General features: G+C 45.3%; 1 protein-coding gene across 1 annotated transcript; it reads left to right on the forward strand.

The window, feature by feature from the left end:
• Nucleotides 1-225: 225 nt before the first annotated feature.
• LOC309826665 (NBPF family member NBPF4-like) lies at nucleotides 226-19,385 on the forward strand (the record flags this gene model as incomplete). The annotated part of the gene is given in 13 exon segments (XM_082660957.1): nucleotides 226-271; nucleotides 1,872-1,980; nucleotides 2,400-2,553; nucleotides 2,557-2,628; nucleotides 3,683-3,765; nucleotides 4,601-4,815; nucleotides 5,823-5,874; nucleotides 6,661-6,875; nucleotides 8,205-8,256; nucleotides 9,049-9,228; nucleotides 13,673-13,863; nucleotides 17,634-17,861; nucleotides 19,189-19,385. Coding segments are annotated over 13 exon segments (1,794 nt in total).
• Nucleotides 19,386-19,805: the final 420 nt, after the last annotated feature.

The following is a 19,805-nucleotide window of genomic DNA, read 5'->3' on the forward strand; positions in this document are numbered from 1 at the left end:
CTATTTCTCCTGTGAATTTTTTATACACAGAAGAATGAACAATGAGAACTCCGCTGAGATTTGTTTTGGAAGGAGATAGGTAAGTGGTATCAGGACATGTGTAGACAACTTAAGAGTGACTGCTGAGGGATTGGTTGCTATCAATGGTGACCTTCACAAGACCCCAGGCAGCCTTGTGTATTAGCATGGCCTAGGCAACTGGAAGGCAGGTGCCCCCAAGATTCCATGACCGCCCCCCCACCTACCAGTTCTGTTATTGCAACTCCAGACGGTAACGTCACATGCTGGGTCCTCCTCTGTCACTCCTGTCTGAGTGTGAGCTATAGACGGTGCCTTTGGCTCTGAGCGCTGGCATAATGAACCTTGTTTTTGCGGTTGCAAACCCTCAAGTTTCTCCCAACAGTAAGTTAAGAATTCCAGTTTCTGTCATCCCTCAGTCCTGATTAAACTTATGTGATTTCACATGTTTTTAATCCATCATATGTTTGGGTTTCTTCTCCCCAGTCCCTGGCTCTACCTTTTCTGCCACATGTCACCATGGCAGTATCTCTTGGCCCTTTATCTGATCCGAGGGTAGAACTTACACTCACGCAAATCAACCAGGAGCTTCAGTTGTAGCTGGCAGAGAAGAAGCAGGACTTCCAAGACCTCCCAGAGAAATTCCTTGTATCCCAAGCTACTGCCTACTCCCTGGCCAACCAGCTGCAGAAATACAGTTAAGTCCTAGGGGTCATGGTCACCAACGTGATGAATGATCATGGTCTTCCTTCTGAGAAACAAAAACTCTCCAGACTTGGTCTCCTATTCCCTTTGTCATTTTGAATTTCATTCTGACCACAATCCAGGAAAGGTAGAAGTGGCTCTTTTACCCTCAGTTCCCTGAGGATGGGAAGACTCAGGCACAAAGAGTTGAGCCACTTTTCCAGGTTTGCGGTGAGTTGTAGGGTGAGATTAGAGTTAAAATCCCAGATATTGATTCTTGGTTCAGGCACTGAACTGCCTGTTTCTCTCAGGAACAAGCTAAACTGTGTCAATTGGAATCTTTTCTGTTCTGTATCTGATCCTGCATCACTGTTGGCTAAACGACTGGGACTGATGAACTCCATCAGTTCAGGTTTCCCTGAGGTCCCATTGGCAAAGCCCTGTGCTAGTTACACTGGGGTGACATGGTGGTTACACACTGGGGGAAGCAGGGGATAGTACCTGCTTAAAGGGAGCTTAAGGATGAGTCTGCTCCTCCCTGAAACCATGGGCTACCTGTTTGAGTTGTAATGAATAATGAGGAAATTCGGACAAAGCTCTGACAATAGTCCCTGGCACAGTATAACACAGTAAGTTCAAGTTCTACTATGTCTAATAACACAAACTTTCATAGTATTTGGGCACATTTTTTCCCAGGTCCTTATGGTTTCATGTATTCTCTTTCACACAAGTGTATCCAGGTGAGTTTTTTACCTTTGAGATACTTGTTCATTACTGAAATCCCAGCACAAGGGAACCATCAGTCCTATAGTCCTAGGGGTCTTCCCAACCACACAGGAATCACCAGGAATGCCCCTGCTCAGCGTTTCACCTAAGAGGCTGCAAGTATTGGTAAGTGGCCCAGGATTCAGTGTCAGTTTGCCAAACACCAGTTCATCTTGTCTAGTTACTTTCTGTGCCCAGGAGCTTCTGTTTCCTCAGCTCTAAAACAGGGAGTAACCAAATGCCATGCAGGTGGGAGGCTGAGGAATCAGATGTGGAAATCCCTGTGTAGAGCCTGGTACCGAGGTTACATCTGTCCTTGGGATGGACCCTGCCTCTTCCCTTGAAGGCAGTGACCACAGCAGCCTGTCCAGCTTTCCCCTGAGGCAGCGTCTCTCTTTCCTCAGAGTATGAAGCATTTAAGGACATCATTGAATCTGTGCTGGGGGAGAAGCTGCTGTTTGAGGCGCTGAGGCTAGCAGAGAAGCTGGCAGAGAAGCCCACGCAAGCTGAGAGGTGAAGTAAGGAGGGCAGAGATGTTCATGGCAGGCACATGGCACAATATTTATAAACCAGCAGAACACCAATTGGTGAATTACGGACTCCAATTGTTATTCAGAGCCTCATTTACTCTGCTTTTAAAAACACTATTGACTTAAAATCACATATCATGAAATTCACCAAATTCAAGTCAACAACTCAGTGGTATTTGGTACCCTCACAATGTTATGCAATCAATACCTCATTTACCTTTAAATCACAACCCCCTCCTGACTGACTACACCTTGTCATCCATTCTTGACCCTGTCATTCTCATGTTTTTTTCCAATTCACACCAGCTGTATCTGTCCACACTCCTTGGGGATGTTCTCACAGAAATCCCTAATAGTGTGTCATCTTTGCATTTTAAAATTGTATCTTCTGTCCCACCTTAGGACATGTGATATCCTAACTCGAAGTCAGGCACGAGAGCTGACCCAGTTACGGCGGACATTACGGGAAGTGAAAGATGACTCTGTCCTACTCCAGCAGCACCTCAAGGACCTCCTCACCCACAACGACCTTGACAACCACCAGGGGCAGGGCTTCTAAGAGCGGCTGACTGAGGGACACAGGCTGGCAGAGCACCTTGCCCACAAGCTCAGCCCAGCTAAGGGGGCCACAGTACCTGATAACATTGAGCTGCTCCAAGGTCCCCTGCTCACAAGAGACTCCACACCTGCACTAGGAATGTTTTTTATCAGCTTTCCTGTTTCATGTCCCGTTTAGGGCTATGATAGGAGCAGGACTGGCTGAGTGGGAGAACAGAGGAGAAATGCACAGGGTGGAAGGCATAGTATTCCAACTGTCTGATTCCTCCCTGATGGACCATGGCCTTTGGCGCAGGAGGCAGCATCCGCCCAGTGTTAAACCACAGAAAGGACGATGTAACAGGAGGCAGCTTGTTAGAGTGAAAAGAGCTCTGGACTAAGCATGAAAGTTCCCAGGGTCCAGCCTGAGGGCGGCTGTCTTTAGTAACAGTGAGTGAGTGATTGATTTTTCCCTATCCCAGTATCTGTTTCCTCTTCTGTAAAATGGATCAACTAATCTGTTGATGGTAGCTGTAGTGATGAAATGGGGAAATATTTACGAATGCACTGCAGAAAAAAGAAAGCCCTTCACTGTGTGGTGCCAGATAAGGTACTTGATGTGGTCAGACTTGGTGTTGGGAAAGTTGTTTAGACTGGACCACTTTCCATAGAGAGACTTTCCCTTGATAACCAGCAGAAGCCACCTGGAAGAGCCCAGGATGTTCCCAGGTGGAGGGATGTGGGACATGGTTTTTCTCCTTAGAGAAAGGAGGGGATCTTGTGAGAGCTGTGAAGATTTACAGAGCCTGTGTCTTTGGCAGAATTTGTGGCAGGATGGATGATCCAGCTGTAGAAGCCAAGATGGAAGGTGGACAAGTATGCAGTGATATAAGGGAGAAAGGACACTTTAAATGTTTGTCCAATTCCAGGCAGAAGGTGTCATGATGATGATCCTCTGGTTTAGAGTCAGACTGCCTGATGGATCGGAAATCCATGCTAGGGCAATTGTTTAAAGACAATGCATTAGAACTTCCATACAGTACTAATTCATACCTAGGTATTTATGAGTCTATGACCATGTGAGTTGCTGTGTTGGTAGTGAGTGAAGTGGCAAGAAGCTGACTTCTTGGATATTTCTGAATTTGCAGAAATTCGTGAAGATGAGGAAGATGAACAAGCACAAGAGATACTCACATCTAGGTAACAGTGAACTAGCAGGAGCTGGTAATGGGTAGGTAAATTATGGACAGGGTCACAGAAAGCACAGTGAGGTCAAGAGAGTCACAGATGCCAGACGCAAGGAGAAGCAGAACTGCAGATTGTATTGATTTACTTCACTCAACCCACATGGAAATGGCCGTGTTAACTTGGTCGTCTGTTGTCTCCGTGCTACTTGTATGTACGACCCAAGGTGAATGCACCACGCTTAGGATTTCCTGCACACACAGAGAATATCTATTCTCTCCTAAAGGAACTCCAAGGTGAGATAAATATCTACTCCTACACAGTTGTTTTAGGTCCTTGGGAGGAAGGTACCTAGCAAAGGAATTAGTAGAGAAGTAACCAGAAAAATTAAGCATCAGGACAACTATCTAGAAAAAAAATTGGTTGTCATGTGACAGTAGTAAGAGAAAGAGGCCTTGGAGGCCTTTCTATTCCTAAAAAGAAGGCATAATATCTCTGGGAGTCTATAATGCCTTAATAGCTGTATTCACTTGACTACTTTATCTTAAATTGAACATGACTTAGGACCACGGGGGTAGCATCTGGTATGGAAGTTCTTTTGTGTTTCGTGTTCCTGAAGGTACCATACTGGGATGGTTGAGTCTCACTCCTCATCAGACGTTGTGTGGCCAGTGCACGGAGCACCTGCTGGTCTCCCTCTCCTGCCCCATGGCAGCCACACTCCACCTCATGTACGGGAGGATAGTTCCTTCCCTCTTTAAGGGGACTGCCCTTTTGGTTTCTCTGACACTCCCGATGCCTCCCATCAAAACCAGGCAGGGCAGCTTGGGGTCGGATCCTCTTTGTTTAATTTTCTGTCATCCCTCTCCCACCTGGCACAGCGTGGAGCTGCAGGAGGTTGAAAAGAAGGAAGTGCCTCAGGAATCCCAGGATGAATGTGTTTTGACTCCTTCAATTCTCCAAGGAAGTTCTGACTGCAACCAGCCTTACAGTGATGGCAAATTTGCATTTGATGAATCAGAAGTGGACCCTGCTCCGGATGGAGCCTGTGGTTGCTCCCATGCTGAAGAGGATGAAATTCCAACTGATCTCCCAAGTAGCCTCCATATTTGTTCCCCACACCTGTGTAGACTGAGGAAGGTCATCTCTGAAGATAGTCCCTATAGATACATCTTGCTTAAATCAGGGAAAAGGATCTATTATAAAACACAGACATCAGGTGGCTCAGGGAGCCTTTATCCCTTTCTAGGCCCCAGTCATGCCTTTGTCACCCTGACACCAGTGTCAGGCATTTGGACTCAAATCAGGTGTGACAAACTCTCATCCACCTTGGGTGGAAATCTACAGGAGGTGTTTGTCAGACCTAGTTTGGATCAAATGTGTCTTGTCACCTGCAATGACCTAATTTTTGTTTTTTTGTACAATGTCCCTGGCCTTCCTATCCCTATCCAGACAAAACGGCAGACTTGCATATACATCAGGAGAGGTTGTTTCCCTGGTTTCACTGCTCTCAGTCCCAGTCTCCATCTTCTCTATGTTGGCTTCTAACTGTTAGCTAAGCAGTCATCTGAAAACCAGGACAGACACAGCTGTACCATTGCCTTGTTTGGATGTTTCCATGAAGCAAGGCTGGGCTCTGGCAGTCCCTCAGCTTTGAATGGGGATGGTTTCTGTGTCGCACCAAAGATTCTTTTTTGGTTTGAGGGTTTATACAATTCATCCATCACTCTAGTCTCAAGTATAAATTCCTCTAAACCATCAGCAACCACATAATCTGATGGGACTAACCAATATTGTAGAAAGAATTCTAGAAAATAACTCAGCTCATTTTCTAGGATCACTGGGGAAAATATATCATTAACTATTTATACAGGCTCAGAACAAAGGATGTTGGGAGAGCACTCTACCAGATCAATAAGAGAATTTCCCTGATGGGTCTGGGGTCCAGTCTAATTCTAAGACTTAAGTGTCCTGGAATGTCTCTGCTAATGTATTATGTTCTTGCACTGAGAATATTCATGTCCTTGTGGTGTGTTCACTGAGTAGGTATGTGTGAGACGTGATTTGCTTATTGTGACCCACTGTCTCTGAATTTCTTGCTAGACAATCAAAATGATCATAAGCAAGTGGATGGACAAGAGCCAGTATCCCCCAGGTAATTCTGAAGATTTGTGGGCTGTGAATGTCAGTGGTGACAACAGGAGACCTCAAATCCAGGGAAAAACAGAATTACTAAATGTAACTCTTTCATCCATTCAGTCAACAGTCAAATATCCCTTTTCACAACGTTGTCTATTTTCATTGCGGTAGTTGTGTGGGTTTCAATTTATTAATCCTTCAAGTATAGTAACGTACAGTGAGTTGACCCTGGTGAAATAGCCAAACTTGGCAGTTCCTGTAATCAAGTGTTCTCTCCTGTGTGGTTAACAGCAGGTGAGATTCATATCGCCTTGTGCCTGTTTGGCATCAGCATGTTGGTAAATATTTGTTAGCAAGTGAAGAAACTAGAAGAAATTCATATTATAACAAAATATTGAGAAAATAGTTCCTGAAGGCAGAATATCTAGAGTCTATAATTCCTCAAAAGCTGTATTCACTTGGGCACTGCATATACAGATCAACACAATATAGCAAACAAGTTGGAACCACTATCTTAGTCTGTGTGTGCTGGGGCTCATGACTACAGCATGCAGGGAGAGTTCAGTCTCCTCCTTCAACAGCTGATTGTGTGGCCAGAGCATCTGCTGCTCTCTCCCTCTCCCAACCCATGGAAGCCACACTCCACTTCACATATAGGAGCATAATTATTTCCTTCTTTAAGAGGACTTCCCCTTTGCTTTCTGTGTCCACTCCCTATGCCTCCCATCAACACCAGCTAGGACAGCATGCTGTCTGCTCCTCTTAGTTTAATCTTCTGTCTTCCCTTTGCCACCTGACACAGCGTGAACCTACAGGATGTTGGAAAGAAGGAAGTGCTCCAGGAATCCCAAGATGAATGTGTTTTGGCTCCTTCAACTCCCCAGGAAGGTTCTAACTGCTACCAGCCTTACAGTGATGAAAAATTTGCATTTGATGAGGAGAAAGTGGGGTCTGCTCTGGATGGAGCCTGTGGTTGCTCCCATGCTAAAGAGGATGAAATTTCAACTGGTCTCCCAGGTAATCTCCATTATCTTTGTTAGTATACTCAGAGAATTAATCTGCTTAGATAGACTGTATGCTTACATATTGAAGCCTGGTTTGAACCAGACTATACAATTGCATTTAAAATAAGACATTCTACAAGTTAGTGAACTTTTCTCAGTTCCTAGTCTTGTTTGTCCCTGTGGCAAATCACTGGAACGAAGGCAGTCCTGCCAGACTCACATGTACATTGTGGAACAGGAAGTAACTTTGAGGCCTCCTAATTTTGAATGAATGTCTTATATCACATGAAATTCTCTAATTTTCATTCCTGAGCAATGTCCCTGAGTTCCCTTACGTGTCTGAGTCTGATGGCAGTCTTGTTTCTGTCTTTGGAGATGTCACTACATTGATTCACTTCTGTTAACCCACAGTCTACCTCCTTTCATTTGTGTTATCTTGTCCAGAGTCTTCTGAAACCAAAATATAAGCCCCACTGTCACACTTGGTACATTTCTCTGAAGCAAGGCAGGGCCCTGGAACTTCCCAAGCTGATGAATGGCCATTGTTTCTTTGTAGCTTTGAAGATTCTTTTTTTTTTTTTTGCTTTTATAAATTTATTTATTTATTTATTGGCTGTGTTGTACCTTTGTTGCTGCGTGCGGGTTTTCTCTAGTCACGGTGAGCAGGGGCTACTCTTCGTTGTGGTGTGCAGGCTTCTCACTGCGGTGGCTTCTCTTGTTGCAGAGCATGGGCTCTAGGTGCACGGGCTTCAGTAGTTCTGGCATGAGGGCTCAGTAGTTGTGGCTTGCGGGCTCTAGAGTGCAGGCTCAGTAGTTGTGGCGCACAGGCTTAGCTGCTCCGTGGCATGTGGGATCTTCCCGGACCAGGGCTCGAACCCGTGTCCCCTGCATTGGCAGGCAGATTCTTAACCACTGTGCCACCAGGGAAGTCCCTGAATATTCTTTTGACTTGATGGTGTGTAGATTCCACTCCCATCTAATCTCAATGTATAATTCATCTAACCCATTAACAAACAGCATTTCAGATAGAAAAGCCTGACTATTACAGCAACGCTCTAGGATGGCAGCTGGGTATTTCCCCAGGATCTGTGGGGAAAAGGATTTGTTTAGCCATTTGCACAGACTCGGGACATAGGATACTCTGAGGATGACCTGTCATATCAAGGAAATTTGTCCAGTGGCTCAAGAAGGAAACCCAGTGCCTTCTTATGAGGCTCTCTTTGGGGCCTCCTGGGCTATTTCTCTCACAATAGCCTGTTATCACACTGTGAAGACTGGCACAGGATTGGGCATTTGTGAAGGGGTTTTGCCTGATGTAACTGTCCTGTTAATTTATTTGTAGAAAACCAAACTGATCACAATGACCTTCAAGGACCAGTAGCTATTGCCACAAGGTAATTTTGAATATTTGTGGGCCGTTAATACAGTGATGACATCTGCAGGTCTCTGGTCCAGGGAAAAGCAGAAAGTGCTGAATATATTGTATCATCAATTTTCCCAACCACGAATTATCATTTTTTGTAATGTTTTCTGCTTTCATTGTGGTACTTATATTGTTTCCCATTTCTTATTAACTTTTCAAGTTTATAACCCAAGCCAGTTGACCCAGGTAAACTAAGTCAGAGTAATTTTTTGGCACTCACTCGTTATCTCCAGTGTGGTTTATGGAGTGAGATGCATATCTGTTTTCTGCCTGTTTGGCGTTAGCATGTTGGCATGTATGTCATAGCAAGAAATGTAAATAGACCATAATATTATTATACCATGCCACAGTATTTAGAGAGGCCTCGATGGCATGAGATTTCTGGGATACCAGAATGTCCCAAAAGCTGTATGCACTTGCCCGTTCCATGTGACACTCAATGCAACGTAAATGAAAGGGTGAAAGCCACTGGTACGTGACTCTATATGTTGTGAGTCATGACTGTACCATCCAGAGATAATTCAGTCTCTTTCTTCATCAGCTTGTTATTTGGCCAGAGCACTGAGCACCTAGTGTCCTTTCTATCTCCTGCCCCTGTGAAAAAACACACTCTGTCCCACACACAAAAGGGAGTTTTTCCCTCTTTAAAGGATCAGGCCCTTGGCTTGCTTCACCACTCCCTTAAACACGCCATCAGAACCAGGTAGGACTCTACGATTGCTGATCCCTCTTGGGTTAATCTTCAGTCCTGCCTCCCCACCAGGCTCAGCAGGGAGCTGCCACAGATGGTAGAGAATGGTGTCCCACGGGACTCACTGGATGAATACTGTTTGATTTACTCAATTCTTCCTGGTCTGTCAGACTCCTTCTGGCCTTATACAAGTGCTGCCTTCTTCTCATTTGAGGAAGTGGATGTCTCTTATGCTTGGGATGTAACCACTGAGTATTCTTTATCAATGTGATAAAACTCCAACTGGACTCCCAGGTAGACTCTGTATTCTTTGTATCCCACGCCTCAGGCAGTGCTGAGATGTGTCATCCCTGTGTACAGGCTCTGTAGACACAGTGATTTGAATCAGGCTCTATGACAGAATTTTAAGCACAGACATCAGGGGGGTCAGGGAGCTGTGCTCTGTTCTTCATCCAGGCCAAGCCTATGGGTCAGGCGCCAAGTTAGATAATGGATCCAAGGCAGGTGTGACAAACTCACTCACTTGCAGGTGTGCAAGTGCACAGGGATGACTGTCTTTTTTCCTGATTCCCATGAAATGTCTCTTCTTACATACAAGCCTCCCATTTTCATACCCAAAAAATGTCCCTTGAATTTCTGTGCCTTTCCAGAGACGTTGACAGCCTTAATTCCATCTTTGGATTTGTTGTTTCACTGGTGTCACTTCTGTCATCCCCAGTGTCTGTCTCCTCTAAGTTGGCTGTCTTAGTGAAGCAGTCATCTGAACACCAGGACACGAAGACCTCTACCATCACCTTGTTTGTATGTTTCCATGAACCAAGGCAGAGCCCTGGCATTTCCCTACCCCGTGAATGGCCAAAGATTCAGTGTAGCAACAAACATTCTTTTATTTTTTTTATTTTTATTTTTTTTTGCGGTATGCGGGCCTCTCACTGTTGTGGCCTCTCCCGTTGCGGAGCACAGGCTCTGGACGCGCAGACTCAGCGACCACAGGCTCCGGACGCGCAGGCTCAGCGGCCATGGCTCACGGGCCCAGCCGCTCCGTGGCATGTAGGATCTTCCTGGACCGGGGCACGAACCCGTGTCCCCTGCATCGGCAGGCGGACTCTCAACCACTGCGCCACCCTGGGAAGCCCAAACATTCATTTTGATTCAAGGTTTTGTAGATTCCATCCATCATTCTGCTAAACCAGCCAGTGTATGATGATAAAAGCCTGAATATTACACTATTCTGTTGGGATGCAGGTGAGCTATTCCCCAGAATCTGTGGGGAAAAGATGTGTTTAACTTTTTACTCAGACTTGGAAGAGGATACTGTGGTGACGATCTACCAGGTCAGGGAGATCTTGGCTGATGGCTCAGGAAAGCAAACCAAGGCAGGTACATAAGACACAACCTGAGGCCTCCTGTAATATTCTTCTTAAAATATCCTATCGTCCCACTGGTGATGTTTTTGTCCCCATGGTAGTATTGGATACTGGATTATTATCGTACACAGGATGATCTGCTTAGTGTTTCTGGCCCGGTCTGAATTTTTTTTTTTTTACATTTTTATTGGAGTATAATTGCTTTACAATGGTGTGTTAGTTTCTGCTTTATAACAAAGTGAATCAGTTATACATATACATATGTTCCCATATCTCTTCCCTCTTGCGTCTCCCTCCCTCCCACCCTCCCTATCCCACCCCTCCAGGCGGTCACAAAGCACCGAGCTGATCTCCCTGTGCTATGCGGCTGCTTCCCACTAGCTATCTATTTTACGTTTGGTAGTGTATATATGTCCATGCCTCTCTCTCGCTTTGTCACAGCTTACCCTTCCCCCTCCTCATATCCTCAAGTCCATTCTCTAGTAGGTCTGTGTCTTTATTCCTGTCTTACCCCTAGGTTCTTCATGACATTTTTTTTTCTTATATGCCATATATATGTGTTAGCATACGGTATTTGTCTTTCTCTTTCTGACTTATTTCACTCTGTATGACAGACTCTAGGTCCATCCACCTCACTACAAATAACTCAATTTCGTTTCTTTTTACAGCTGAGTAATATTCCATCGTATACATGTGCCACATCTTCTTTATCCATTCATCCGATGATGGACACTTAGGTTGTTTCCATCTCCTGGCTATTGTAAATAGAGCTGCAATGAACATTTTGGTACATGACTCTTTCTGAATTATGGTTTTCTCAGGGTATATGCCCAGTAGTGGGATTGCTGGGTCATATGGTAATTCTATTTTTAGTTGTTTAAGGAACCTCCATACTGTTCTCCATAGTGGCTGTATCAATTCACATTCCCACCAGCAGTGCAAAAGTGTTCCCTTTTCTCCACACCCTCTCCAGCATTTATTGTTTCTAGATTTTTTCATGATGGCCATTCTAACAGGTGTGAGATGATATCTCATTGTAGTTTTGATTTGCATTTCTCTAATGATTAATGAAGTTGAGCATTCTTTCATGTGTTTGTTGGCAATCTGTATATCTTCTTTGGAGAAATGTCTATTTAGGTCTTCTGCCCATTTTTGGATTGGGTTGTTTGTTTTTTGTTATTGAGCTGCATGAGCTGCTTATAAATTTTGGAGATTAATCTTTTGTCAGTTGCTTCATTTGCAAATATTTTCTCCCATCTGAGGGTTGTCTTTTGGTCTTGTTTATGGTTTCCTTTGCTGTGCAAAAGGTTTGTAGTTTCATTAGGTCCCATTTGTTTATTTTTGTTTTTCTTTCCATTTCTCTAGGAGGTGGGTCAAAAAGGATCTTGCTGTGATTTATGTCATAGAGTGTTCTGCCTATGTTTTCCTCTAAGAGTTTGATAGTTTCTGGCCTTACATTTAGGTCTTTAATACATGTTGAGATTATTTTTGTATATGGTGTTAGGGAGTGTTCTAATCTCATACTTTTACATGTACCTGTCCAGTTATCCCAGCACCACTTATTGAAGAGGCTGTCCTTTCTCCACTGTACAGTCCTGCCTCCTTTATCAAAGATAAGGTGACCATATATGCGTGGGTTTATCTCTGGGCTTTCTATCCTGTTCCATTGATCTATCTTTCTGTTTTTGTGCCAGTACCATACTGTCTTGATTACTGTAGCTTTGTAGTATAGTCTGAATTCAGGGAGCCTGATTCCTCCAGCTCCGTTTTTCGTTCTCAAGATTGCTTTGGCTATTCGGGTCTTTTGCGTTTCCATCCAAATTGTGAAATTTTTTGTTCCCTGTCTGAATTTATCTGTAGGAAATTTTACTGTTCTTGAGGAAGAGGAAGACCAAGACCTTATCTGTTCTAGGTAACTATGAAGAAACATGGGTCTTGATTCAGTGGTGACATCTGGTCATCTCAGGTGCAGGGAAATCTGAAAGTGCTGAATATGCCTATTTCTTCCATTCTGACAACCACAAAGTGTCCCTTTTAATAATGTTGTCTGCTTTCACTGCAGTACTTGTATAGGCCCCTTTATGAATCCCTCTCAATTATAGTAACCTACAGTCAGTTGATGCAGGGGTACTAATCAGCCACCCGATTTCTTGCAGTCTCCTGTTCTCTCCTTTGTATTAAAACCAGCATGAGATGCATATCTGCCTCTGTCTGTTTGGCCTTACCACACTGGCAGGTATTTGATGGCAAGGAAAGGAACGAGAAAAAAATTCGTGTCACATCTCAGTATTAGAGAAATTGGCCTTGAAGACACAGGACTTCTAGGAGCCCATTATGCTGCCAGAGCCTATTCACTTGGCTGCTACATGTAAATTTCACCAAAAACTTATGCTATAGTTGAAGCTGCCTTTATGGTTTCTGAAGGCGTGTGTGATGTGACTGCTGTGTCCTGGGGTAGTTCAGTGTCCTTCTTCCTGGGCTCGTTTCTGATCAGTGCTCAGAGCACGTCATGCTCACTTTCTCCCCCTCCCTCTCTCTCCCTTTCCCTTTGCAAGCACCCGCCGGCCCCAGATAGGAAAGGATTTTTACACCTCCCTTTATGGGGACTTCCCATTTCTTTTCTGTGACTGTTAGGCAGCTAGCTACAGATGAGCAGCAGGGGAAGGCAGAGGTGGAGACTCAGGATATGTGAGCCAAACAAGGAGGGGCTGAGGGACAGGTTGCGGTCAGCACGTCCTGAAGCAGCAGGAAGCACCTGGCCGAAGGGGAATTCCCCGAGGCACGCAGGCGCAGTTTGAGCCAAGCGATAACCGGAGATAATCCCAACTTCATTATGTCATCATTATAATAGAATTTACATGTGGTTTCAATCCCCCCCTCCCCGCCATGGGCTTTTCTTAGCGAATTTGGGTAAAAACATGGAATTATGGGTAAAAGCATGCGCAATATAACCCGTCACTCACGTGACGAGACCTTGTCCCTGGATCTTAACCCAACTCCTACCCTTAGGTTCAAAGCGCTTATAAACACCCCGCGCCCCTATAGCTGGGCTGGTTTCACTTCGCAGAAGCCAGTCTGCGCTCTCTCCGAGAGTGTGTCTATGCTTTAAGGAAACTTTGCTTTGAACTTACACCCGAAGTGTTCGTCTGCAATTCTTGGCTTAATATTACAAGGACCGAGATGGCTGGTCCAGATTCATCTATTGACCTCCTCGGTTGAAACCCTCCAACACAACGCACACCAAACCCATAACATGACCGGTCCCTTAACCCTCCCATCAAAACCTGCCAGGACTCCGTGTTCACGAATATTTGCTGTTTAATCATCAGTCCTCCCGACCCCACAAAGCTCAGTCTGGAGCTGCTGGCGTTAGAAGAGAATGAAGTCCAGCAGGACTCACTGGATGAATGTGATTTGGCTGGTTCTATCGGCCATCGTCTGTCAGACTCCTGTACTCCTTACACAAGTGCCTCATTCCAATCGGATAAAAGGGAGGTCTCCACAGTTCTAGACGTAAATGGTGAGTACTCCCGTTATAAAGAACATTAAGATCCTAGTAGGTCACGAGGTAGCATCTGTATTCTTTGTATCCAACAACCAGTACAGGCTATGAGCGGCATCCCTGTAAACAGGTCCTCAGACTGATGTTGATTTGAATTACGTTCTTGGATTTAATTTTTTAAAGGCATCCATCATGTGCCTTTTCATTCTTCTTGTCCCAGGCTGACCTCTTCACCTGGACCCCCCTCACCAGTGCAGGCATTCGGTATCAAGTCAGGCTAGAGAGGGGAAGTGGAGGGGTAAGGGCAGGATCTCGGCTGCCACCGTCTCACCTGCAGGAATTTGTGTAACAGACCTCTTTTTTTCAAGATAAGGATCCTCATACTCATGAAATTATGTTGCTAATTTTATTTATTGAAGAGTTTCTTACAAAGTCTCTGGCTTTCCACACGTTTTCAGTCTGCTCCATATTTGCAGTGTCTGTTATATTGTTCACCAGCTCCAGGCTTTTTCCCTGGGCTGCCTACCTCCCTCTGAAGCATTTACATATCAGATCCTGAACATAAAATCCTGTCCATGCCCTGTGATTTCCAGGAAGCCAAAGATCTGTCTCTGGTGTCCCATCCTTCAGAAATAGCCATGGTTCTCCTCCTTTGTGTAGCAACAATGAGCCTGCCACGTGTGGGTTATAGTTTCAATCGTGTGTGTAGTCTCAGTGGTATAATCTCATGGGAGCTATCCACAACCTGTACACCTGATGGGGTTATTGACCTAATTTATGAGCAAGTTCCCCTTGGGCAGCAGTTCATAGGGCGTGTAGATTAAAACCTGGTTTGCGTTACTTCTCGGGCTATGTTTTTGACTTTTCTTCTATGAGAAGCATTTGGATTGTTAGAAGCTTTACTCATAAAATCATCTTGAAAAAGTAGAAGAAACCCCATTGTGTATTGGACTATATCTGTTTTCTTTTATAATTAAATTGGCCATGAAAAATGGTTCTTGTTCAGTGTGTGCCTTTTCACAGTGGGACCATCCTCTTTCCTGTTTCCCGTTCCTCCTGAGGTACAGAGAAGCAAAGGCTTTCTCAGGATTATAGTAGTTCACAAACCAGAAATGGAACACGTAGTTATTGTGCACCTGTTGTATACCATGCACCTTACTAAGCAAACTCCATGTGAGCCATAACCCATTCAGTCCTCGGGGGACACTCTCAGGTAGGTGTGTTATCTCATGGTAGAGCCGAGGGCACTGAGGCTCAGCAAGGTCCCTTCACTTGCCCAAGGCTCCCGGCCACTGGGCTGTGGGACACTGGCCTGTCCTTGGCCTGACTCCCTGGCTCAGGCTCTGTCCGCTCCTCTCAGCAGTCGGACCCGTCAGCGACTAAGAGAGGATGTTGCTCACGTTTTTCTTTTTGCCCTGAACCAAATGATTTGAAACTATCTGAATCTTAAACACAAAGTTGCCAGACTGGCGCAGAGAACTCCTGTGGTCCCTCGCTCAGATCTGCCAGCTCCTAGTCCATCAGTGCACTTTGTTCCATGAGCAGAGCCGGCTGCTCATCCAGCCCCTCCAGGCGAAGCCACAGCTCCACGAGCCTCTCCGTGGAAAATCAGCAGGGGGTGAGAGGTCCGTGTCTCTCAGCGCCTCCTGCCCCCAGAATTATCTGCTCTCACTCAGGGTCCAGGGAGGCCTTGAGTTTGGCTGTGCTGGTGCCCTTAAAAAGCTGCAGCGCTCTATCTCAGAAACACCAACAGCCAGGTCTGAGTTTCCATGAGGAGGAGAAGAAATTCTCAGACACACGTCTCAGAAGTGAGATGTGTGTGATATGGCACAGCCCTGCCAGGCCATCATTCACAACGGGCCAGGAAAGGCCAAATTCCCCACAGATGGGCTGAGAGGAATGAATGGAACATGTAACTAGTACACAGATCCACCTGTGTCTGGGTTCTGATGATAACCTGAGGACAGTGTGGCTAGCTGGGATGCAGCAGCATGGGCACAGGTTGTCGGGTCTGCCTCATCCTCTCTGTACAAGGAGAAACCCTGTAGAAACCATACAGACACTAGATTTTTCAATTACAACTTGACCTTGTATTGGAGGCTTCCCCACACAGTAATTATATTGGTCAGTACTGTCGATGTTTGATGAAATGTTTTGTCCTTTTCCCATTGCAAATGCAAAGAATATTCCAAGCATAGGTAGACAAATAAAATTACATGATGAAATTACACAGTGAGAATTAAAAACAATCCTAGACATTGATTCAAAATCACATTGGAGAGTGGGGATACCAGGTTTTGACAGTTCTTTCACCGACCAGATTTATTAATTTAAGAGGTTTTACCCTTCAGCCCAATGTGAATTATCATAAAATCTGATTAAGTGTCCTAAAATTGATGATTAATGATTAATGAACTCTGCCTGGAAGAAATAGGAAGGGCACGCTGGGCTGAGAGAAGTGCTTGTGGAAAAAGCCCTGGAAGCTCAGAGAGGCTCCTGGTGCAGGGCTGGGGTCAGGGAGGGGCCAGCCGCGTCCAGGAGGATTTGTAGAAGGGAGTTGTGGGAAGTGATGTTGCAGAAGAAAGAGGGGCAGAAGGCAGGAGGACTACAAAGGCAGGTGAGGAGTTTAGAGTCTGTGTAGTAGAGGAGGGAGGATGAATTTCCACAAGCCGAGGAGCATGTGATGAAACAGGATTTGGGGGTAATAAGACAGGTGACCTTTGGTAGTGTGGAGAGGACAGAATCAGAGAAAGCAGTTAGAAGGAGATTGGATGAATCATTGATGAGAGTCCGACATGGATGCTCTCTGGAAGACTAAGTGGTAACAGATATATGAGAGACACTTTAAGGAAACAGTTAAACAAACCTCGCTGAGGATGAGGATGTATGGGGGGAGGTGGGGGGGGCCACAGCAATGTGCAGCAGGTCCTGTGGGCCATGACTCCACCTGAGCCTGACCTGAACTGGAGGAGGGTACTTCATACCTTTGGTTAGCCCACGTTCTGAGAATATGTGTTCATTTCACAGGAGAAATATCAAAATATTTGATTAGGAGCACTTTCCAGACCCCACTGGAGGGGTGTGTAACATAAGGAGTGTGCACTGTATCATCAGTCTAAAGGAACACAAATTCTGATTCTGCAGCACTTCTGTACCTAAGCTTCCAATGAGGGATTCAGGCCTCTACTACACTACTTCTATCTGCTAATACCATCCGTCCCCACTCCGCCCCATATGGTAATAGAATATACACATGTATGGGTGAGTGGAAAGGTAGACAAAAGTTAAATGTAAGGAAGTTCGAAAGGTTCCAGAACTGTGAAACATTCTATTAACTTGGTCCATATACTGTAGATTCTCAATTCCTTTTTCTGTTGGTACCTGAAGGCTTTAGGCCATACTTCTTCCCCTTTTCTTTTATTCTTGTGGGTAGATATCAACAACTCTCTCCCCCATGCTTTGAGGCCTGTTTAGAGCCTTCTCTCTAGGCTATAGGACTAAGGCTAATAGCTGAATAATAGGCGTGACCTCATATGCCATCCGAAGCCCTCTAGATTCAAGTGGGTGATTTTTCATTTCAAGGATGCTGCAGCCTAGCACCTGCCATCTCAGCATGCCCAGGCACAGCCATAAAAATGACATCTCCTTCATGTACGTGATGTCTGCCTTTATTGTCTGGGTTATTGGGTGGTTTCGCTCATAGGCAGGGACATCAGAAATGGGTGTTTTGGGAGGGATTAGCTCAGGAAAACTTGGATTGGTCCTACTGAACCCTCTTTTCCTTTCAGGTGACACCTGGGAGGACTGTCACCAAAGGCCTTTGAGTTTCCAAGGCCCAGGGGTACAAACTTCACAAGCACAGCTGCAGAAAAGCACCCACATGACCAATTATCTGCAACTGCAGCTGGACCAGCATTTCAATTGTGGGCACAGCAAAGCCACACTTGGTCTTTCCTCCACCATCTGGGGCTTTACTGCCAACCCCGATTCTGGAAGCCAAGGACCACTCTTCCTAGATAAAAAATAAAAGGGGATTAGGAAGCTCAAGTTGTCTCATGGTTGAGGTTGGAGGGGGCAATGGGGCCTTTCCCACTCCCTCTGTAGTAGGTCTGGTTGAAATCTGTGATGCTGTACCAGAGTGAGGTGAGCAAGAGCCTGGGATTTAGGACCAGCTCTGCCTCAGGCCCTGGGTTTGCAAACTCCTGATTGTTTCACTGGGCCAAGTTATTTATCTCCTTAGGTATTCAGATCTCACATCCCTCATCTGAACTCTTGAAAAATTACATCCCCATTCCATGTTTGTTGGGAATATTAAGCAACATGATGTCCAGAAAGCCTGATCAGTAAAAATGGTTTGATAACAACTATGAATATATAACATCTAACCATTGTGTCTTTCTGGTGCTTTAACACTTACAAAATGATTGCACATGTGTTGTTTCCTCTGAGGTAGAGCACTTTTTTGATCCCCACTTTCTCTGGGACCCGTGTTCCCTTGCTTCCTCAGAAAGGTAGGTTGGCCAGTATTTTCCTCTCCTTTCAACATCCACCCTCAAGTCAATTTTCCCCTGCTAGGTGCTCTCAGTAACAGTGTATTAGTAACATTCTGTAGCAATGTAAACCCTGGCCACACAACTCAGCCTCCAGTTTAGTTTTCATATCCAGGTTATTTTCCTTTTTTCCCCTCTTTTTAAAATAAAGGGCCACCCTCACCCATGAGGTGTACTGATCTATTTTATGCCACTCCATTTAGTTCATAATCTTCACTCATCTCCATGGCCATGTCCTCAGTTTTCTTCTCCTTGGGATCCACCTCTGCTCAGATTTTCTTTTTTTCTTTCTTTGTTTGTTTGTTTTTGCGGTATGCGGGCCTCTCACTGCTGTGGCCTCTCCTGTTGCAGAGCACCCGCTCCAGATGCGCAGGCTCAGTGGCCATGGCTCACGGGCCCAGCCGCTCCGCGGCATGTGGGATCTTCCTGGACCGGGGCACGAACCCGTGTCCCCTGCATCGGCAGGCGGACTCTCAACCACTGCGCCACCAGGGAAGCCCGGAACTTTTTCTTTCTTTTTTTTTTTTTTTAAATCAGTTTTATTTTTCTTGAATTTTTCTTTTGGCATTTGGGAACATGTTTGCCCCGTGGCAATCTTACCAGTACTGGGTAGTGTTAGGAAGATCAACAAAAAGCAAATACAAAAATGTCTCCATTGGTTTCCACTCACCATAAACTTTCAGGCAAAGTTCCTGGACACTTTCCTTACCTGATGTCCCTCCTGGGTGGGGGAGTAAGTCATAGTAAGATCATGCAAAACAACGGCTCCTGTTGCCTGTGGTTTTATCTTCAGAGCTGGGTTTGGATGCTTCCATTGGAATGAAGAACCCTCCCAAGCTGGAGGGTGAGGTCTTAGCTGCCAGCAAGCATGAGTGTCTGGTCTGTAGCAAGATTAATGCCTTAAGTCTCCTGAAACAGAAGATTATCACAAGAAAACTGCTGTTCAGCAAGTGGAGACTAGCATGCCAATTCCCTGGCCTTCAAGCTTAGGGTACAGAAGTAATCGCATCTGAGGCTCTTATGTGTACTTCTTCCTTATACTCTTTACCTAAGATTATAGCTCAGTCTCCCACTATTTTTTCTCTTCCTCGTTTGTTCACTCAACAGCTGATGCTACCTTGTCTGGTCTTTCCTCTCTTTTCCATGGGGGCTGCCACCCTGCCAGGCCCTTCCATCTCCATCTCTTGTTTGCACTCTGAACTCTGTTGAGTTCCTATAGCTGCTGTCCTGATATTCCCTCTGACCTTCCCTTTTAGCCACAGGGAAGCCCAGATCCATGGTCCTCCTCATCAGAAGAGCATCATTTAGGCCGCTGAACACATAGTCCTTCGCCTGATCTCACACACTTTCTTGGTTTCTTTGCCTTATTCTCCCTTGCCCGCTCCCAAACTCCACTGCCTATTTCTACCA

This window comes from Grampus griseus (genome assembly GCF_964374135.1).
Source record: "Grampus griseus genome assembly, chromosome: 1".
Taxonomy (NCBI): Eukaryota; Metazoa; Chordata; class Mammalia; order Artiodactyla; family Delphinidae; genus Grampus; species Grampus griseus.